Source organism: Lycium barbarum, chromosome 9 (assembly GCF_019175385.1).
Source record: "Lycium barbarum isolate Lr01 chromosome 9, ASM1917538v2, whole genome shotgun sequence".
Taxonomy (NCBI): domain Eukaryota; kingdom Viridiplantae; phylum Streptophyta; class Magnoliopsida; order Solanales; family Solanaceae; genus Lycium; species Lycium barbarum.
Window position 1 is genome coordinate 31671097 of NC_083345.1, and position 17537 is coordinate 31688633.

At 34.9% G+C, this 17537-nt stretch overlaps 2 protein-coding genes across 6 annotated transcripts; both read left to right on the forward strand.

Moving 5' to 3' along the window:
- Positions 1-674: 674 nt before the first annotated feature.
- Positions 675-9558, forward strand: LOC132611062 (CSC1-like protein At4g02900). 4 transcript variants are annotated; one of them, XM_060325475.1, is made up of 13 exons: positions 675-755; positions 1729-1899; positions 2438-2777; positions 2956-3105; positions 3545-3680; positions 3768-3869; positions 4075-4194; positions 4327-4407; positions 5442-5782; positions 6220-6465; positions 7117-7441; positions 8259-8492; positions 8940-9558. In XM_060325475.1, the coding sequence occupies exons 3-13, from the start codon at positions 2464-2466 to the stop codon at positions 9144-9146; spliced, it is 2256 nt and encodes a 751-aa protein (XP_060181458.1). In that variant the 5' UTR covers positions 675-755; positions 1729-1899; positions 2438-2463; the 3' UTR covers positions 9147-9558. The 4 variants fall into 4 exon arrangements, with proteins under 4 accessions (XP_060181458.1, XP_060181455.1, XP_060181454.1 ...); XM_060325472.1 differs by having other exon boundaries at positions 686-1002; positions 1708-1899; XM_060325471.1 differs by having other exon boundaries at positions 686-1002.
- A 3292-nt stretch (positions 9559-12850) lies between these two features.
- Positions 12851-17484, forward strand: LOC132611063 (isoamylase 2, chloroplastic). 2 transcript variants are annotated; one of them, XM_060325477.1, is made up of 3 exons: positions 12851-13046; positions 14542-17193; positions 17274-17484. In XM_060325477.1, the coding sequence occupies exons 2-3, from the start codon at positions 14614-14616 to the stop codon at positions 17325-17327; spliced, it is 2634 nt and encodes an 877-aa protein (XP_060181460.1). In that variant the 5' UTR covers positions 12851-13046; positions 14542-14613; the 3' UTR covers positions 17328-17484. The 2 variants fall into 2 exon arrangements, with proteins under 2 accessions (XP_060181460.1, XP_060181459.1); XM_060325476.1 differs by having other exon boundaries at positions 12855-13046; positions 14542-17482.
- Positions 17485-17537: the final 53 nt, after the last annotated feature.

The following is a 17537-nucleotide window of genomic DNA, read 5'->3' on the forward strand; positions in this document are numbered from 1 at the left end:
AACCTTGATCATTATAGTAAAATAATGCTATAGTCTAACAGAGAATGATTGTTATAGCATGATTGTGCTCCATCCGTCTGAAATATCGATCGCGTTTCTCTTTTATAAGGCCTTCAAAAGAATATTATTTAAAAGGTTTTTTTTCCCCTCATTCTTGTCACTAAAGTTTTACTCTATTGATATGTTTGTACTCCTCAAGAAGAATTACAACTCGATACAATGAGAAAAAAAAATTAATCTTATGTTGAACTCGTGGAGTACAACTATTTTTTAAAAAAAAATTCACAATAGATAATTTCAAAGAGAGAGAGTTGTACAAAACACAAATACTACTTCCTCTGTCTCAAAAAGATTGTCCTTCTTTTCTTTTTAGTCTGTTTTAAAAAGATTGTCTCCTTTCTATATTTAGAAACAATTTAACTTTATGAGATAATTTACAGCTACACAAATATCTAAGGTTTGTTTTGGACCACACATTTTAAAAGTCTTCCTTTATTTTTTAAATTTTGTGCCAAATCAAAAGAGAACAATCTTTTAGGGACAGAGAGAGAGTACTAGCTAAGGAAGTAAAAGAGAAGGGGCAATTGTGGAATTGCATGAATAAATGAAGTATTGAGGAAGTATTATTATCAAATAATAAGAGCATAATATAACAACGTTATTGGTGGAAGTGTCATGACACAAAGTCTCGCCCTCCCAAGGTAGGCCGGTCACCCGTCTCTGCTTGCTGCCTGCCGCCCCTCCCTGCCTCTCAGGTCCGGCCACATTTTCATCAAATCATCATCATTCCTCGCAGAAACCATAATTAATTCAAACTGAAATCACTTTCTTCACCCACATTCTTTCTCACAGAAAAATAACAGGTGGCTCTGTTTTGTTGTGTCATTCACATTAACCTCATTGTTATCCAAACCTATACCTTCGTTTTCTTGGGGGAGAAAAAAAGAAGTTATTTTGGGTTCTTGTGACACCGCGGAAAACAAGAATCTTGGGTTGTTTCTGGTTTACATTAATCTTTCTCAAGTTTTGCTGTCATTTTGGTTTTTTCATGTGTTTTGATTGATGATGGGAGGGATATAAGCTGCTTCCGAACCCATGATCTTGAAAAAACTGTTTTTATATTCATAAAGAAAAGAAGGGGAAAAAAAAAGAATAAAAAAAATCTGATGGGCCTCTGTTCTTGATTCTGATTTGTTTAATACACCATTAATGTATAAGAAAATCTTTTTAACTTCCTAGGTTGTCCATCGTCAATGGCATAGCTGTTTCTCATTGTCTTATTCCTGGCAACTCTGGGCTTTAACATAACTTTTTTATTTTTATTTTTATTTTTATAATGATGGTATTCGAGGCAGCTTTTGTGCACCTCCACTATTTTGATAGGTATCTCTGTCACCGAAGCTTGCATGGATGAGAAGAAATCACCTTATATTTTTGTCTCTGCTAGAGCTTAAACATGATTATCATGCTCTCAGTGTCATATTCAAGACTTCTTCCATCTCTCTGTGACCCAAGAAGTTTATGTTATGATTTTTTTTTTCTCTTTTTTTATGAAGGGTTTTACAAAAACAGGGAATATTCTACCGACATGTCTCTGACATAATAGCATACTGTTTCTGAATAATATTTGTTATACTAAGTTACAACTTTGATGCTTCTTCATTTAGTGTGTGGTGAAGTAAGTAAACTTTGGCATTTAATTTGTAGATATTGTCGTTGAACTTGTAGGTTACCACGAACGGACAGGCTGATAGAGTGTAAGGGTGATTGACAAACCTCGAAAGTGAGCCATCATTGTGGCTGGCAAAAAGGAGTGCCTAGGTTCAAGTTCTTCTGGTTGTCTTGATAACAAGCAAGAGGTGCTAACTGCCAAAGGGGACCCAGAATTTAGATTTACAGGTTCAACCTTTAAGTTCTTACTCTTGACTTCTTTGAACTTTTGAAATGAGTTCAGAAGTTAATAGTATTTCTTGAAATTGTACTAATTTTTCACATATATTTATGTTCTGTATTGAAATTACTGGTCCGGTTGAATCCAGTTTGAACAAGGCTGGATCCCCCATCTGCTGATTGCTGATTGCACTGATGACATACTCCATCCGTTTCAATTTGTTCGTTTTAATTTGACTCAGCATGTAGTTTAAGAAAATAAAGAAGATTTTGGATCTTGTGTTCTTGAACTAAAGATGGGTGTAATGTACCGAAATTCCATTAGAATCTTGTTGTCTTAAACATACTGGTAGGATGTTGGGCATAAGAGTTACTAAATATAGAACTGTGACATTCTCTTTGAAACAGATTAAAAAGAAAAGTAAACAAATTGAAACTGAGGGAGTATTTGTTAAACTTAATTATGACTAGTTTTGTCTTATTATGAGAAATACCATAGTTAGCAAGGTTGTCACTCACATCTTACCTGTTCTTGCCGAAATAACAGATTACAAGTAACATTTCGAGGGAAAGATGGCTAGCAGTGAAGATATTCTTCTGTCAGCTGTGCTCAATCTTCTATCTGCATTTGCATTTCTTGTGGCCTTTGCTATTCTACGACTCCAGCCAATCAACGACAGAGTGTACTTCTCAAAATGGTATCTGAAGGGTATACGAGCAAGCCCAAGAAGTTCCGGCGCATTTATGAAAAAATTTGTCAACTTGGACTGCAGAACATACATAAGGTTCTTGAATTGGATGCCTGCAGCTCTAAGAATGCCAGAACCAGAGCTTATCGATCATGCTGGTCTTGATTCTGCAGTGTATATACGTATATACCTTCTTGGGTAAGTTCACAACATTTACAATATTCCTTTCCATTTCACTAAAAGGCTACAATTTTTACTGGTAACGAAATGCTTTCCTTCAATGTCAGTAGGAACTTTTAAAGGATAAGTGGCAAAAAGTTGATTTTATTATTGCGGTTTTTATGTATCAGAGCTAACTCCAGTATTATCAATGCAGCTTGAAAATCTTTGTTCCTATTGCACTACTTTCTTTTGGGATTTTAATGCCTGTCAATTGGACTGGGAAATCATTAGAGCGCATTGAGGATCTAACATTCAGCACTATTGATAAACTTTCGATATCCAATGTCCCACCTGGATCACAGAGGTGAGGATTGACTTTTTCCCATTCTGTCTTGGTATCTCAAGTTGACATTGTTGTAAAAAAGCTACTTGCTTCTATTCAACCATTTTTTAAATTGAGTTTCTTGTGTAAAATGTTTGTCATTAATAATTAATTTGGTAAATAAATTGCACTTCACAAGTCATGATAAAATTATATTATCAAGGTTTCAAAAAGATATTCACACACATCTGTATGTTTTGCAAAAATGTTAATGAAACATATATTCGTGGTCAGATTTTATGGCACCACATTGATATACTTTCTTGTTTCTTCACTTCTTTTACATAGTAAAATAGTAATGTATAAAATAACACCTCGTTTGGTACTCTTGTCAGGCTTAGCTGCTGCAGTTTCCTTTGTTTAGTGGTTTTTATAAGGATCACACTTACTAACTAAAGCCTTTTTTTTTTAAAAAAATCAGGTTTTGGGCGCACCTGGTAATGGCTTACATAGTCACATTTTGGACCTGCTATGTACTGTACAAAGAATATCATATAATAACAACCATGAGGCTGCAGTTTCTTGCATCTGAAAATCGTCGGCCTGATCAGTTCACTGTAGGTGCATGAAATAATTCATTGAAATGTTGAATGTTTTGTAGTTAACTGTTTTTGGTTAGTTTACCTGTGCTGTTCCTCTTACAGGTCCTTGTCAGAAATGTCCCTCCAGATCCAGATGAATCAGTGAGCGAGCATGTCGAACATTTCTTTTGCGTGAATCATCCAGATCATTATCTAACACACCAGGTCTCTATCCATTTGAATGTCAATAATGATGTATTTCAGACATTGATATCATGTCTCTTCCCTTCTTAGATGACATAATTATGATATGTCCTATCTAGCCTAGTAATGCTGAGATGTATAGGGATTTAGCCATTTCTCATTCTTACATGTCCTGGCATTTTGCAGTTACTGCAATTGATCAAGCTTATACTTTTGCAACTTGTAGGTTGTTTACAATGCAAATAATTTAGCTAAATTGGTGGAAAAGAGGAAGAGCTATCAAAATTGGCTGACGTACTACCAAACCAAGTATGAGAGAAACCCTAAAATTAAGCCAAAAACGAAGGTACTTTTTTTCCTTTACCTTGGTACCTTTCTAAACACAAAAGCATTGTTTTAATTTCGTTTCCTGTTTGTTTTCTTGTTAAATTTATTGAGTTAGTCATACATAACGAATCTCATGTTCAGTCATGTATAGACAGGGTTTTGGGGCCTTTGGGGAAAAACTGTGGATGCCATCGAGTATTATACCGATGAAATTGAGAAGTTGGGTAAAGAAGTAAGTGTCTCTGACTGTGGTATCTTATTTCTCTTGCTTCTTTATGAATTCATCTGAATAATTACTTTTTTTTGCTTGGAGTATCGGCTTTTCTTCTATCTACATGCACCACTATTAAAGTTTTTCATGGGTCCCAATGTATTAATTCTATGTTACTGGTGTAAGTAATTTCTGTTTATAAATCACGCTTCCTTCTTTCCCATCAAATGAGCTACATGTTGGAAAACCAAATTGATTTTGAACAATGGAGGTTTGTTAAGAAATAAGCAATAAGCATTGTATTAATGGCATACTTGATCGAATCTGGAGAGATAAATGTGTCGTAGAGGACTATTTAACAGGACGTACATACAAACCTTCAGCAGAGCCTAAGATTTAATTAACGTACATGCTCATACATAAAAACGTCGCCTTTCAGATTTTTCCATATTTTAAGCACCATCTTGAAAAAACCACGCGTCTCAACTAGCTCTTTAAAACTTAGAACGAAGAAGATGCATGTATTTGGGCAGTGCATAGTTATATTAATGTAGTACATTGGGAAATTTAATATACATTCAGGTAATCCAAAATAAAATGTTTTATTCTCGCTAATATTTGGTCAAAAATGATGATTCTTGGATTTAGAGTCAAGAAAAACATAACATAACATAACCTGTAGTAGTATTGGTAATTTCATTGGCTGAACATAATTTTGTATGCTAGCTAGCACAAGGTGATTTTAGACCAATTTATGTTTGATTATGTTGATATAAGACATAGGGTTCCTGTCTTTGCTTTACCAGTAGATAAACTTAACTTGCTAAGCATTTGTGGTTTCAATTTAAATTAAATTATATCATTAATGTCTCTGCTGAATAAGATGGTTTTCCATTTTCAAGAGATTTTGATCCTTTGACCGCTAAAATTTCACTTTATGGGCAACCAATTTGTAACGCAAGGTAATTTTGCTAATGGAAAAGGCTTGAAGTTCTTAGCAATAAATATTTGGAGTTCCTGTTGCATTATGGTAATCGACTTACTCTTTGATGTAGGAAACTATTGAAAGAGAGAAGGTAATGAGTGATCCCAAGGCAATAGTTCCTGCAGCATTTGTTTCGTTCAAATCTCGTTGGGGAGCGGCTGTCTGTGCTCAAACACAACAATCAAGTAACCCAACCATTTGGTTGACACAATGGGCTCCTGAACCACGTGACGTCTATTGGGATAATCTATCAATACCATTTGTTGAACTCAATGTCCGCAAACTGTTAATGGCTGTTGCTTTCTTCTTTCTTACATTCTTTTTTATGATCCCTATTGCATTCGTTCAATCTTTGGCAAGCATTGATGGTATTGAGAATAAACTTCCCGTCTTGAGGCCATTGATACAAATGTAAGTCATCTTCTTACTTTGTTATTTTTCACTTATGAAAAAAAGTGATCTTATGTTGTTAAGTTAGTAAAATGGGTGCCAGTGTTTATAGAAAATAGAGAAAAAAAAAGAAATAAAGCAATTTCTGAAATGCTGTTATATTGATGGATGATTATACCATAAGAATATTTCTACCAATTCCATATAAGCGCTCGGGCTACCAGATACGCTGAACTAGAGGTCTATGTATATACTTTTATACTCTTTACTCGTGTCCCTTCATATCTTTCATCCTTGCAAAATATTTTCCTAGGGAAGGTAAGCAGTTTAGCTTACTTATCTACAAAGAGAAAGAAACCCACAAATTTAGCATCAAACTTCAATATTTGCACTTCATATTACTTGAGGATATTAAAAAATCAATATCTGAGGTTCTTATTCTGGAATTTCTGTTACAGGGAAGTTGTCAAATCTTTTATCCAAGGTGTTCTTCCTGGGATTATATTGAAGATTTTTCTGGTTCTTCTTCCTATGATTCTAATGGCCATGTCAAAAATAGAAGGCTATACATCACTTTCATCTTTGGACAGAAGATCAGCAACTAAATATCATTTTTTTATCCTTGTCAACGTGTTCTTGGGAAGTATCATTACTGGAGCAGCATTTGAGCAGCTTCAGAGATTTGTGGAAGAGCCTCCATCAGAGTGAGTTCCTACAGCTGATCTAAATGGAAGCCATGAAATGTTGACGCATCTTACCGTTCAACTGCTGGAAAGAAACAACTTTTTTTTTTTTTTTAAGGAAAGACAAAAGAAGATCATATTCGCATTATCCAGTCACAAACATGTTACCTCCTATGGTTGTTTATTTCTCGGTTCAGCGATAGATTTATCTAAACAATTAACGTCTTGGCTTTAGGATCTCACTCTTCGTATGACATAAACTACATTAACTTGATAGCTGATCGCCGCCTGTGACCAATCTATTATAGGGGCATTGAAACTTAGATGGGGGGATATTTTGAATTTTGATTCTTTAGTAGTACTTGTTGAATAATATTTTCCCCTCAAAGTGCAGCAACAGTTTTTCATTATATGACGTTCAACGAAAGCTGTAACTGAAGATACATTACAATGACCGATCTATTATCGGGCTACATTATGTGTGTTGAAGTATGAGGCATCAAGAGTTTGGATTATTTAAGTGACTTTGGGTTATTGTGATAGGAGTCTGAATATGTTTATACGAATTCCTTAGTATTACATAACTTCGCTGTATTTGATACTCTGTAAGCATTTCTTCTTCTGTCTTGAGATCATATACACAGTTTGTTAAACCTTTTCCTTTTCGTTCAGAATTCCAAAAACAGTTGGCGTAGCTATTCCGTTGAAGGCTACTTTCTTCATTACCTACATAATGGTTGATGGTTGGGCTGGAATTGCTGCAGAGATTCTTAGATTGGTTCCTTTAGTTGTGTTTCATCTTAAGAATACGTTTCTGGTAAAGACAGATCAGGATAGAGAGCAGGCAACAGATCCCGGTTCGTTAAATTTCTCTGTATCAGAACCTCGCATACAACTGTACTTCCTACTAGGCCTCGTGTACTCAGTGGTCACACCTATACTCCTGCCTTTCATCATTGTCTTCTTCGCATTCTCTTATATGGTTTTTCGCCATCAGGTTAGTTCACTATTCCTTTTGCAACAGTTTGATATTTTGTTGAGAAGGTGGAAACAAAGGCGATATGTGTGATAAATTCTTAAAGCAATGGAACCTAAAAAAAATTATATTTCGGTATGTGGATAGCCAATGAAGCAAATATAGAATGTGTAGTCTGTATTTTCAGTATGAAATGACATTCATTTGTAATATCTATAGTTGAATCTGTTTGCTTTGTGGTTTTTTACACTTGGTTCCTGCTTTATATTTCTGGTAACAACACTTCCTTCAGTCAAAGAGATGACATCCCTTTCTTTATTTAGCCTCGTCAAATAGTAACAGATTATTTGATTAAATAACTCAGTTAACTAATGCTGGAACTATTTTACTGAATTAGCAGATTTATTTCTAAATAACTTGAACAAATAGCAGATATAAGAAGTACCAACTAAAAGAATAGCAGGTATACGGAGAGAGAAATGAAAGGATTACTAAAAAAACCTACTACTTTATACATTTAGGCACAAGAATAAGCAGTACCTCATCACCATATACATATGGCACTTTAATTGCTACTCAGTTCTTTAAGTCACTCGTTAGAAATTAGATGATGTTTTTCCGTACTTATCTTGTGCTACTTTGCCTTGCTTCGTTTCATGACAGCTTGAAATTATCAGCTCTTTTATCCATTTCATGCAGTTTATCCATTTCATGCAGCTTGAACTAATTTTAGATGGTGCAGTTTTGTTGGTCTTGAGCTTCAACATTTAATATTTTGCTGTTCCTACTCCCTAGATCCATTAAATGGTCAGATACTGAAATTTGCTCTTTCCTTTAGATCATTAATGTGTACGATCAGAAGTATGAGAGCGGCGCATCATTTTGGCCAGATGTCCATCGTCGTATACTTACAGGTTTGGTGATATCCCAGCTTCTATTGCTGGGTCTGTTGAGCACCAAAAATGTTGCCAGATCAACACCTATACTGATTGCACTTCCAGTTCTGACAATCTGGTTCCATATATTTTGCAAGGGCCGATATGAGTCAGCATTTGTCAAATTCCCCTTGCAGGTTAGTGTCCATTACCTACTGCAACACCTTCTTATATGCAAGGACTCCAAATTTGAAATTAAAAAAAAAGGGCTTTTTTAATTTTTGGCCCGGCGGCCAAACTTAATAAGGGGCTCTAGCCAAAATATACAATGCATATACATGATTATGTATATTATATGTATATTTTTCTCTATATATATGCATCTTTTCACTTAATAGACATTACATATATTTGGTGGCTATTTTTTTTTAGAGCGGTCCAAAAAGGTAATTATCCCTAAAAGACACATTCATAGGAAATCATTATATTCTAGAAAATTTCTGTCCGCCACCGTGCTGGTTTGAGTGCTAACTAGGAAGGAATTCAATCTTTACACATACATTATATTCTTCCTCTATCTGGGAATGCTATTTAACTAACCATGTTTGTCAACTTTAGCTAAGATAGTCAAGTGTTTGGTGCAGGATGCAATGGTGAAGGATACACTAGAACGGGCAACAGAACCAACCCTTAATTTAAAAGCATATCTGAAGGATGCCTATGTACACCCAGTTTTTAAAGGTGTGGAGTTTGACAGACCGATAGCACTTGACGATGAGGAGAACAATCCACTTGTTGCTACCAAGAGATCACGTAGGAGTAGTAAGACTCATTCTGAAGAGGGCGTATGAGACACAGGTTGTAGAGTCAGTTTTTGTTACCCGAAGCAGATAGAAAGAAACAATTTAAGGGAAGTGGTATTTCTTTATTCTGTTTCCCGCTATAGCTTGTGTTGGGATTTCTGCAGTAGAACATATAACATAATCAGAATGTCCTGAATGCAGAACTCAAAGGCACAGAGATGGTGATGATATTTCAGGCGCCTGTAAATGCTCATTGCTCACTATAGGAGAAAGAATTCTTTAACTTGTTCATAGTATCTGATGTTTGTGCAGAATTCAAAGGCTAAAAAAATGAGTGTTTAACCATAGTGGTACGTCAACATCTAAGCAATCCAAGTATAAAGCGACCAAAAAGGTCTCTTTGTAAGTTCCATCAAGAATTAAATTGGAAAAAAGAGCCCCATGGGCCAACAGGAATGTTGCATTAGGCATGGCATCCTCATCTCTCAAGCACATCATTTAGTGATAAATTGCAAAAATTGAAAAAAACGATAAGCAATGGAGGCCAATTTGAACCATTCAATGACTAACTTTATTTGTTGACAAGATTATCTTAAAAACATTTTTTTTCATCCATGGTTCTATTTCTGGAACTAAATTTGGCACATGGTTCTGCAACATGACCACAAAAAAATACAAATCATAGGCAAAGAAAGGAGACAAGTAACAAAAGAAAGAAGAACTTGGAAGAATTTTGTTTGTTTTTATTCTCATTGAATCACTTTTTGTTACTGTTTTACTTCAACGTTCTCTGCTTGATGATAAATTTTGTTTCATTGTTAGGATTTCCCCCTTGAAAGTATTGTGATTTACTTGGTTAATAGATGAACTTATTCGTGTTGGTTTATTCATAGTTTAGGGTTTAATCAGCTTATTATAATCATAATTTTAAAACTGATCAGATGTCTGCTGTAGCCTAAACTAAAATAATTTAGTCCGAATTGTTATTTCTGCTAACCATTCATGTATCACTAGATACGGAATTATTTTTTTTCAGAAGTAATTTTTAATAAGTTACAAACACAATACTTGATAAAATAGTGCACTATGCTCTATGCCATTATTTGGTTACTGAAAGCCGATAGTAGTGCGAATTTGGTTATCGTAGATCATCGAGAACCAAAAATATAGCACGAGGACGTTAGATTATTTTTATTTACCCTTGTTGTAATGTGTCAAGTAATGTTGAATACTTGAGAAAATGATAAAAAAAAATGTTCCCTTATGTTGAAGGGTAGGTTCAAAATATTTCATTAAGTATGCATTGAACAATTTTGATCTTTCAAGTATTGCAAAGATTTAGCACTTTTAGTCTCCGTCTAATATTTACCAAACTCTATAAATTTTTGTAATTTCTGCTATTTTAAATTTATTTCTAGAGTCTGGTGCAGTTTTCTTGTGTACAATTTCTGCTATTTTTTAAAGAAAAATCTTTTAAGTGTTCCGTATAATTTTTTGTATTTCATATTTTAAAATTTAATGTGACAGAATGTTTGATGTGAGATATTAGGATTTCTTTGGATACTTATTTTATTGAAACTAGATGAGAGCACGGGCCCAACAATTCACATTTATCGTGTCTTCTATTTATACTACTTACAGTCAGTAAAGATGGAAATCTTGATTTTCTAAAATGACAACTATTTTGAATCATCTATATTTATTGAGGACGACAACTAAAATGGATCGGATGAGTATGTGTTTTTTCTCTACAACAATTAAAAGTAAGCACGGGAGCATAATATGTTTGTATATTATTCACTTTTTAGAATAGTATGATAATATTAGAAAATATTCTGATAAACAAAAGTGAGAAATTATTTTCCAAAAAAAAACTTGAACTTATATCAGTAACTTTAAATTACCTCAATTCATTTTCCTTAAAATGCATCAATTCTGTGTATTGCAAAAATCACCCAAAAATATAATAGCGACTATGCTACGTATTATTATCGTTTTCCACTGTTATTTGATTTAACTTTTGACGTGTATCATTGTGTTTGTATGTAACATTACAAATAAAAGGAAGGTTATCCCATTTTCGTATCTGATATGTCTTAAACTCGTTACTTCTTTATGTATTCTAGTGAAAATTTTGTATTAAGAAAAATAATTATCGGTCTCTTAATTTATTCTTTTAATTTTATGTAATACTGGATTCTACAAGCTTCTTTAAAAACTTATTGCGCGGATTGTCCTTCATTTGGGGTGGTCTTTAATTATTGCCCCTCAAATTGTTGGTCTTTAATTTTTGCCCCTTAAAAAGGTGGCCGAAAATATCCTGAGGTTATCCGAGAGAATTTTTAATTATGCCTTAAGACAAAGTCCGCCGCGTAAAGCGAAACTTTTTACAAAGTCTTGCCTTGCGATTTTTTTTATTTTTATGACAAGCCGAAATTCAAATCCAAAACCTCGGGATATTTTAAGCAAAGGGTAAAAATTAAAGACTAAGAATATGAGGGACACAAATTAAAGACCACCCCAACAAAGGGCAATCGCGCAAATTGCCCACAACTTATTGAATTGGTAGGTTACTAAAAATCCGTAGTTCAAAATATTTGTTACTCACTTCATCCATTTTTACCTTATCCTCTATATTAAAAATAAATTTTCACTTTTATTTGTGTAGTTTGAATTAAGAAATAATGTATCATTTGATACTTGTCCTACCCTTATATTATTAAGTACTTCTAATTATTTTCAATTCATTTTTCAATAATTGAGATGACTCATAATAATTAGGGGCAGTAAGATAGTTTGATTTATTATTTTTTAAGCGGTGTGTCAAGTCAAACATGAACAAATAAACATGGACGGATCGAGTATTTTACATCATTAAAATGAAATTAATCAATTGTATCTCGTTTTACCCTTAATATTAAAGCAATCAATATTGATTAACGCATAAAAGTTATAAATTTGAAGAGTTCAAACAAGTGATTATTGATCGACATTATGATTGTTCAAATATCAATAATATTAGCTTAGCCTCGTTCTTATATAGAGTGCATATTTTTTTTAAAGACAAATAAGGATAAATAAATAAAAAAAATATTCTTTTATATATGATTTTTTTAAGGAATGTGCAAAAGATAAAAAAAAAATATATGACAAGTAATATGAGACAGAGGAAATACCCATGTAAAAGAAATGGAACACTAAGGGGTCGTTTGGTAGGATGATCAGTTATCCCATGTAGATAGAATTGAGTGGGATAAGATAGGATTACTAATCCCACCTTTTATCCCATCCACATGGGATTGAATGGGATATCAAAAAAATTATCCCTAACAGTTTCCAAATATGTGCTCAACATATATTTTTTATTTAAAAGCAAATACAATATTTAGATTTTATCACTACATTGAAAAGGTAATCGATGAGTTATGATTTATGAAGAACACAAAGCCAACCAGTTCTTTTTATTATTTTTATTTGACAGTCAAGACTCAAGAATTGAGGAAATGAAATAGAGGAGTGGGAGTGAGGAATTTTATGTATTAGTTGGAATTTACAGGAAAAGCAGAAAAAAGCAATGCCATTGGTTGGTACAAGTGTCCAACCATAAAAAAGGAGAGCTGCTACACCGTACACGTCTGCTTCGCGAAATTTAAAAAGTTATAGCAGTCTGATAATTTTATCCTTGGATGACCCTCCTCGCTAAAATGAATGATTTTTCTTTCTTGAATTACAAGTATCAAAAGTGTTCACTTTTCCTTAAATATCGCGCCCAGTCAAATGAGAGTAGCAGAAAGAAAAAGAAAATATGGGTGAGATATTTGAGGAAAAGGGGCCCATTTGGATGTAAAAAAGAAGAAATAAATGGACCATGAGATTCGTAACTTGCTCACTCACTCTCTCACCTGCACTAAATTCGTAACATTCTGTTTCTCTGACTCAATCAAATTGGTATGTTTTTCTCTACATATTTTCATTTCTGTTTAAACCAGATATCACTTCATTTTGCAATTAATTTTTTATGTTAGAGTACAAAATTCTTAGAGTAAATTAGATGTTAGTGTTTTGTTCACTCCCATGGTTGCTTAAATAAAACTTCAACTTGATTATCATACTTCATTATGATTCTTCTTTGCTTCATATAATAGCTTGAATTTGTGATAGACTGATACTATTGCAGTTATACAGTAAAAATCCATTTTCTGAGAATCCCCATTTGGTCCAAAAAAGCTTTTTATGAGTATATTTTTTAAGCAATCGGTGTGTTTTGTTATATTAATCGATGGTTGCACATACTGCATTTTAACTTCTTTTTTACAAGGTAATTACTGAAAGGGGTAAATAATACGAACAAATAAGTTTTGGATCCCTCATCATTTAGGTATGTAGTTGACACTTTCGTCATAGTTTAGGTGTGTAGTTGACAATTTCGCCATAGTCTAGGGGTGTTTCAAGCTTTTCTAGTTCTTTGTAAATGCATTTTGTGGTTTGATGGAATGTAAAGATATTATATGGTTTGAAGTAATGTAATGAATTCTCTTTTTAATGATATTATGGTTGTGGTATCTTTACCTAGAGCTTCTAATTCAAGAAGCTTAAAATGGTACAATATGTGCTCTATGTGATGCCTTAAATTGGCAAGAAACTTTGTTACAACTTTAACTGAGTTGTTGCATAATTGCAGTTAGGAACTAAATTGGACCAAATATGCCCTTAATGTATGTGTGCCCTCCAATTAGTCTTCTAATTAGGTTCTGTGTGAAATAAGGGCATGTTGGTCCAACTAAGGTAGGGGCATGGTTGGACCAACCTATTAGCGGAGGGAAAATGTTGTATATTTCGCATACTTAAAGGGCATTTTTAACCCCTTTCCCTTATAATTATCACATTTTCCCCCTATGCTTTCATATTCTCGAGCAATTCCATTTTGAAAATGTAATTTTGTTGATTTATTTCTAAGAAGAGAAACTACTTATGTTTTTACTATTGTTCTATATTCAAACATATTATTTGTCTAATGATGTAGATTTTGGAATATCGTTATAGTGTTTACATACCTGGAGGTTTAACTGATAGTTTATCAAAGTAAAAGCATATCCAAATATAGTTTTCCATATTTGAACAACATTAAACGCGCGCACAAGATATTTTCCTAAAAATCTTTTTGGAAGAACATTACAAGATATTTTCCCAAGAATGATCCAAGGACCACGTAAATCACTAATTACAAAAATATTTCTTGATTCTACTGTTTCTGGAAGCAGTGGGTGCACTTTCATTGATCTGGCAATAATTCTTGTAATTTATTTCCACGTTCAATTCATCTATTACTTCCATTATTGCTGTCTTTCTCTGTAGTTGTTCTGCCTGATAAAAAATTCTCGCCAAGGCAACCACCTCTTCCAACTCCTTTGAGATATATAATGTTTGTTTTCATGTTTTGCAGGACTTGATGAAGAATATGTGATCCACCAAGTTCTATATCTGAACTGTCGTAACATTTTGTGCTGCATTTTAAATGGCAACTTCACCAATACAGTTGGCTGTGCATTCACGTTTGTGGAGCTATGGCAGTAGGGAATCAACCAAGTTGGTTCCTGCACCTCCAGGTAACCGTGGAACAGTAGTATGCAGCTTAAGGAAGCTGGAATTGGAAGAGATGAATTTCTCTGGCATAGGTCGAAAAAATGATCAAGAAGTTTCTAGGAAGACTCATCGACTAAAAGCACTATCAGCATCGGGCAGTTCACTTGTTCAAACTGCAAAAAGGGTTCCCACTTACCTATTCAGGACAGATACTGGTGGTCAAGTGAAAGTCTTGGTGGAAAAGACAAATGGAAAGTACAAAGTGCTTGTAGAAGTTTTGCCATTAGAGCTCTCAGATGCATATGCTGAGCTAGTTATGGTTTGGGGCCTATTTAGATCTGATGCATCTTGCTTTATGCCTCTAGATCAAAACAGACGTGGAGCAGATGGAAAAAGTAGTACTGTTGAAACACCATTTGTGAAAGGACCTTCAGGCAAGGTCACAGTCGAGCTGGATTTTGAAGCAAGTTTAGCCCCCTTCTATATCTCCTTCTATATGAAGTCACAACTAGTTTCTGACATCGGAAGCTCAGAAATCAGAAACCACAGGAACACAAATTTTGTTGTACCAGTTGGTCTCAGTTCAGGGCATCCTGCTCCATTGGGTCTCTCCTTTCAGCCAGATGGATCCATGAATTTTGCTCTCTCCTCACGCTGTGCAAAAAGTGTAGTTTTGTGCTTGTATAATGACATATCAGTTGAAAAGCCTTCTTTAGAGATTGATCTAGATCCTTATATTAATCGATCAGGTGATATTTGGCATGCTGCTTTAGATTGTTCTTTGCCATTCAAGACTTATGGTTATAGATGCAAGGCGGCCACTTCTGGGGAGGGAGAGCTGATTCTTTTGGACCCATATGCTAAGGTTATAAGGAGCGTTATTCCCTGTCAGGGTGGGTCTGAGATACGTCCAAAATATCTTGGAGAACTATGCCAGGAACCTGGCTATGATTGGAGCGGTGAAGTACGCCCTAGCTTACCAATGGAGAAACTAGTAATTTATCGCTTAAATGTGACTCAATTTACAAAGGACAAGTCCAGTAAGCTACCTGATGACCTTGCTGGAACTTTCTCTGGCATTAGCGAAAAATGGCACCATTTCAAAGATCTTGGTGTGAATGCAATGTTACTGGAGCCAATTTTCCCTTTTGAGGAGCAAGGACCCTATTTTCCGTGGCATTTCTTTTCACCTGGAAATATGTATGGACGTTCTGGTGACCCTCTTTCTGTCATTAAATCTATGAAGGATATGGTTAAGAAATTACATGCTAACGGGATAGAGGTTTTTCTTGAAGTTGTTTTCACTCACACTGCAGAGGATGCACCTTTGAAGCATGTTGATAACTCTTCATATTGCATAAAAGGTGGTCAGGATCGGAATATTCAAAATGCATTGAATTGCAATTACCCCATTGTCCAACAAATGATTTTGGACTGTCTCCGCCACTGGGTAATTGAGTTTCATATTGATGGTTTTGTTTTTGTAAACGCTTCTTCCTTGTTGAGAGGGTTCCATGGAGAGATTCTATCTCGTCCTCCATTAGTTGAAGCTATTGCCTTTGATCCTATACTTTCAAATGTCAAGATGATTGCGGATAGTTGGGATCCAGTCGCCAATGATTCGAAGGAAAATTTATTCCCTCACTGGAGGAGATGGGCAGAGATGAATATGAGATTTTGTGATGACATTCGGGACTTCTTGAGAGGCGAGGGTCGTCTAAGCAATCTAGCGACGCGACTTTGTGGAAGTGGGGATATCTTCTCAGGTGGACGAGGCCCTGCATTCTCCTTTAATTATATTGCCAGAAATTCTGGACTTACACTTGTTGACTTGGTTAGCTTTGGTAGTAGTGAAGTGGCTTCAGAATTAAGTTGGAACTGTGGAGAAGAAGGCGCTACGACTAATAATATTGTCCTAGAGAGACGACTTAAACAAGTTCGTAATTTTCTGTTCATATTGTTCATTTCTCTGGGTGTACCAGTACTTAACATGGGAGATGAGTGTGGCCAGTCTACAGGAGGTTCCCCTGCATATGATGCTCGAAAGTCTTTGGATTGGAATATTTTAAAAACTGGTTTTGGGATTCAGACAACTCAGTTTATTTCATTCTTGACTAGTTTAAGAATGAGAAGAAGTGATATTCTTCAAAAGAGAACCTTCTTGAAGGAAGAAAATATCCAGTGGCATGGGAGTGACCAATCGCCTCCGAAATGGGATGACCCGTCTAGCAAATTCTTGGCTATGACTTTGAAGGCTGATGTTCTAGACAGCCAGACATTAGTCTCTGATATCGGAGGTGACCTGTTTGTTGCCTTCAATAGTGCAGGCGATTCAGAGAGTGTTATCCTTCCGCCACCTCCAACAGGTATGGTATGGCATCGTCTCGTTGACACAGCTCTTCCTTTTCCCGGATTTTTTGATGAGAAGGGGACTCCAGTTGAAGATGGATTAGTTGCATATGAAATGAAGTCTCACAGCTGTTTGCTGTTTGATGCACAGAGACTAGCTGAAACTTAATCCCCTTTTAAACTGCTGGCTTGTTGCTTTTTTAACTTGAGTCTTGTATCATGAGGCCTCTTATTTCCTTCACTATAGATTTTAGCAAGGAGACAAAGCATATTAGACTTTCTTCTAAGAGGCAATAGTTTGTAAAGCTCGTATATATTTAAATAAGAGAATTTTTTTTTTAACAGATGAATAAATAAGAGGCTTTTACTGAGAATACTTGTATCTGACATTTTATTTTGCAGCTGGAAGAACCTCGAGTTCTCGTGTAGCATGTACTAGTAATGCCATTGTAGCTTTGTCGCGCAAGTTTATTGGCAGGATTTTATACTGTAGTGATGAATAGAGCA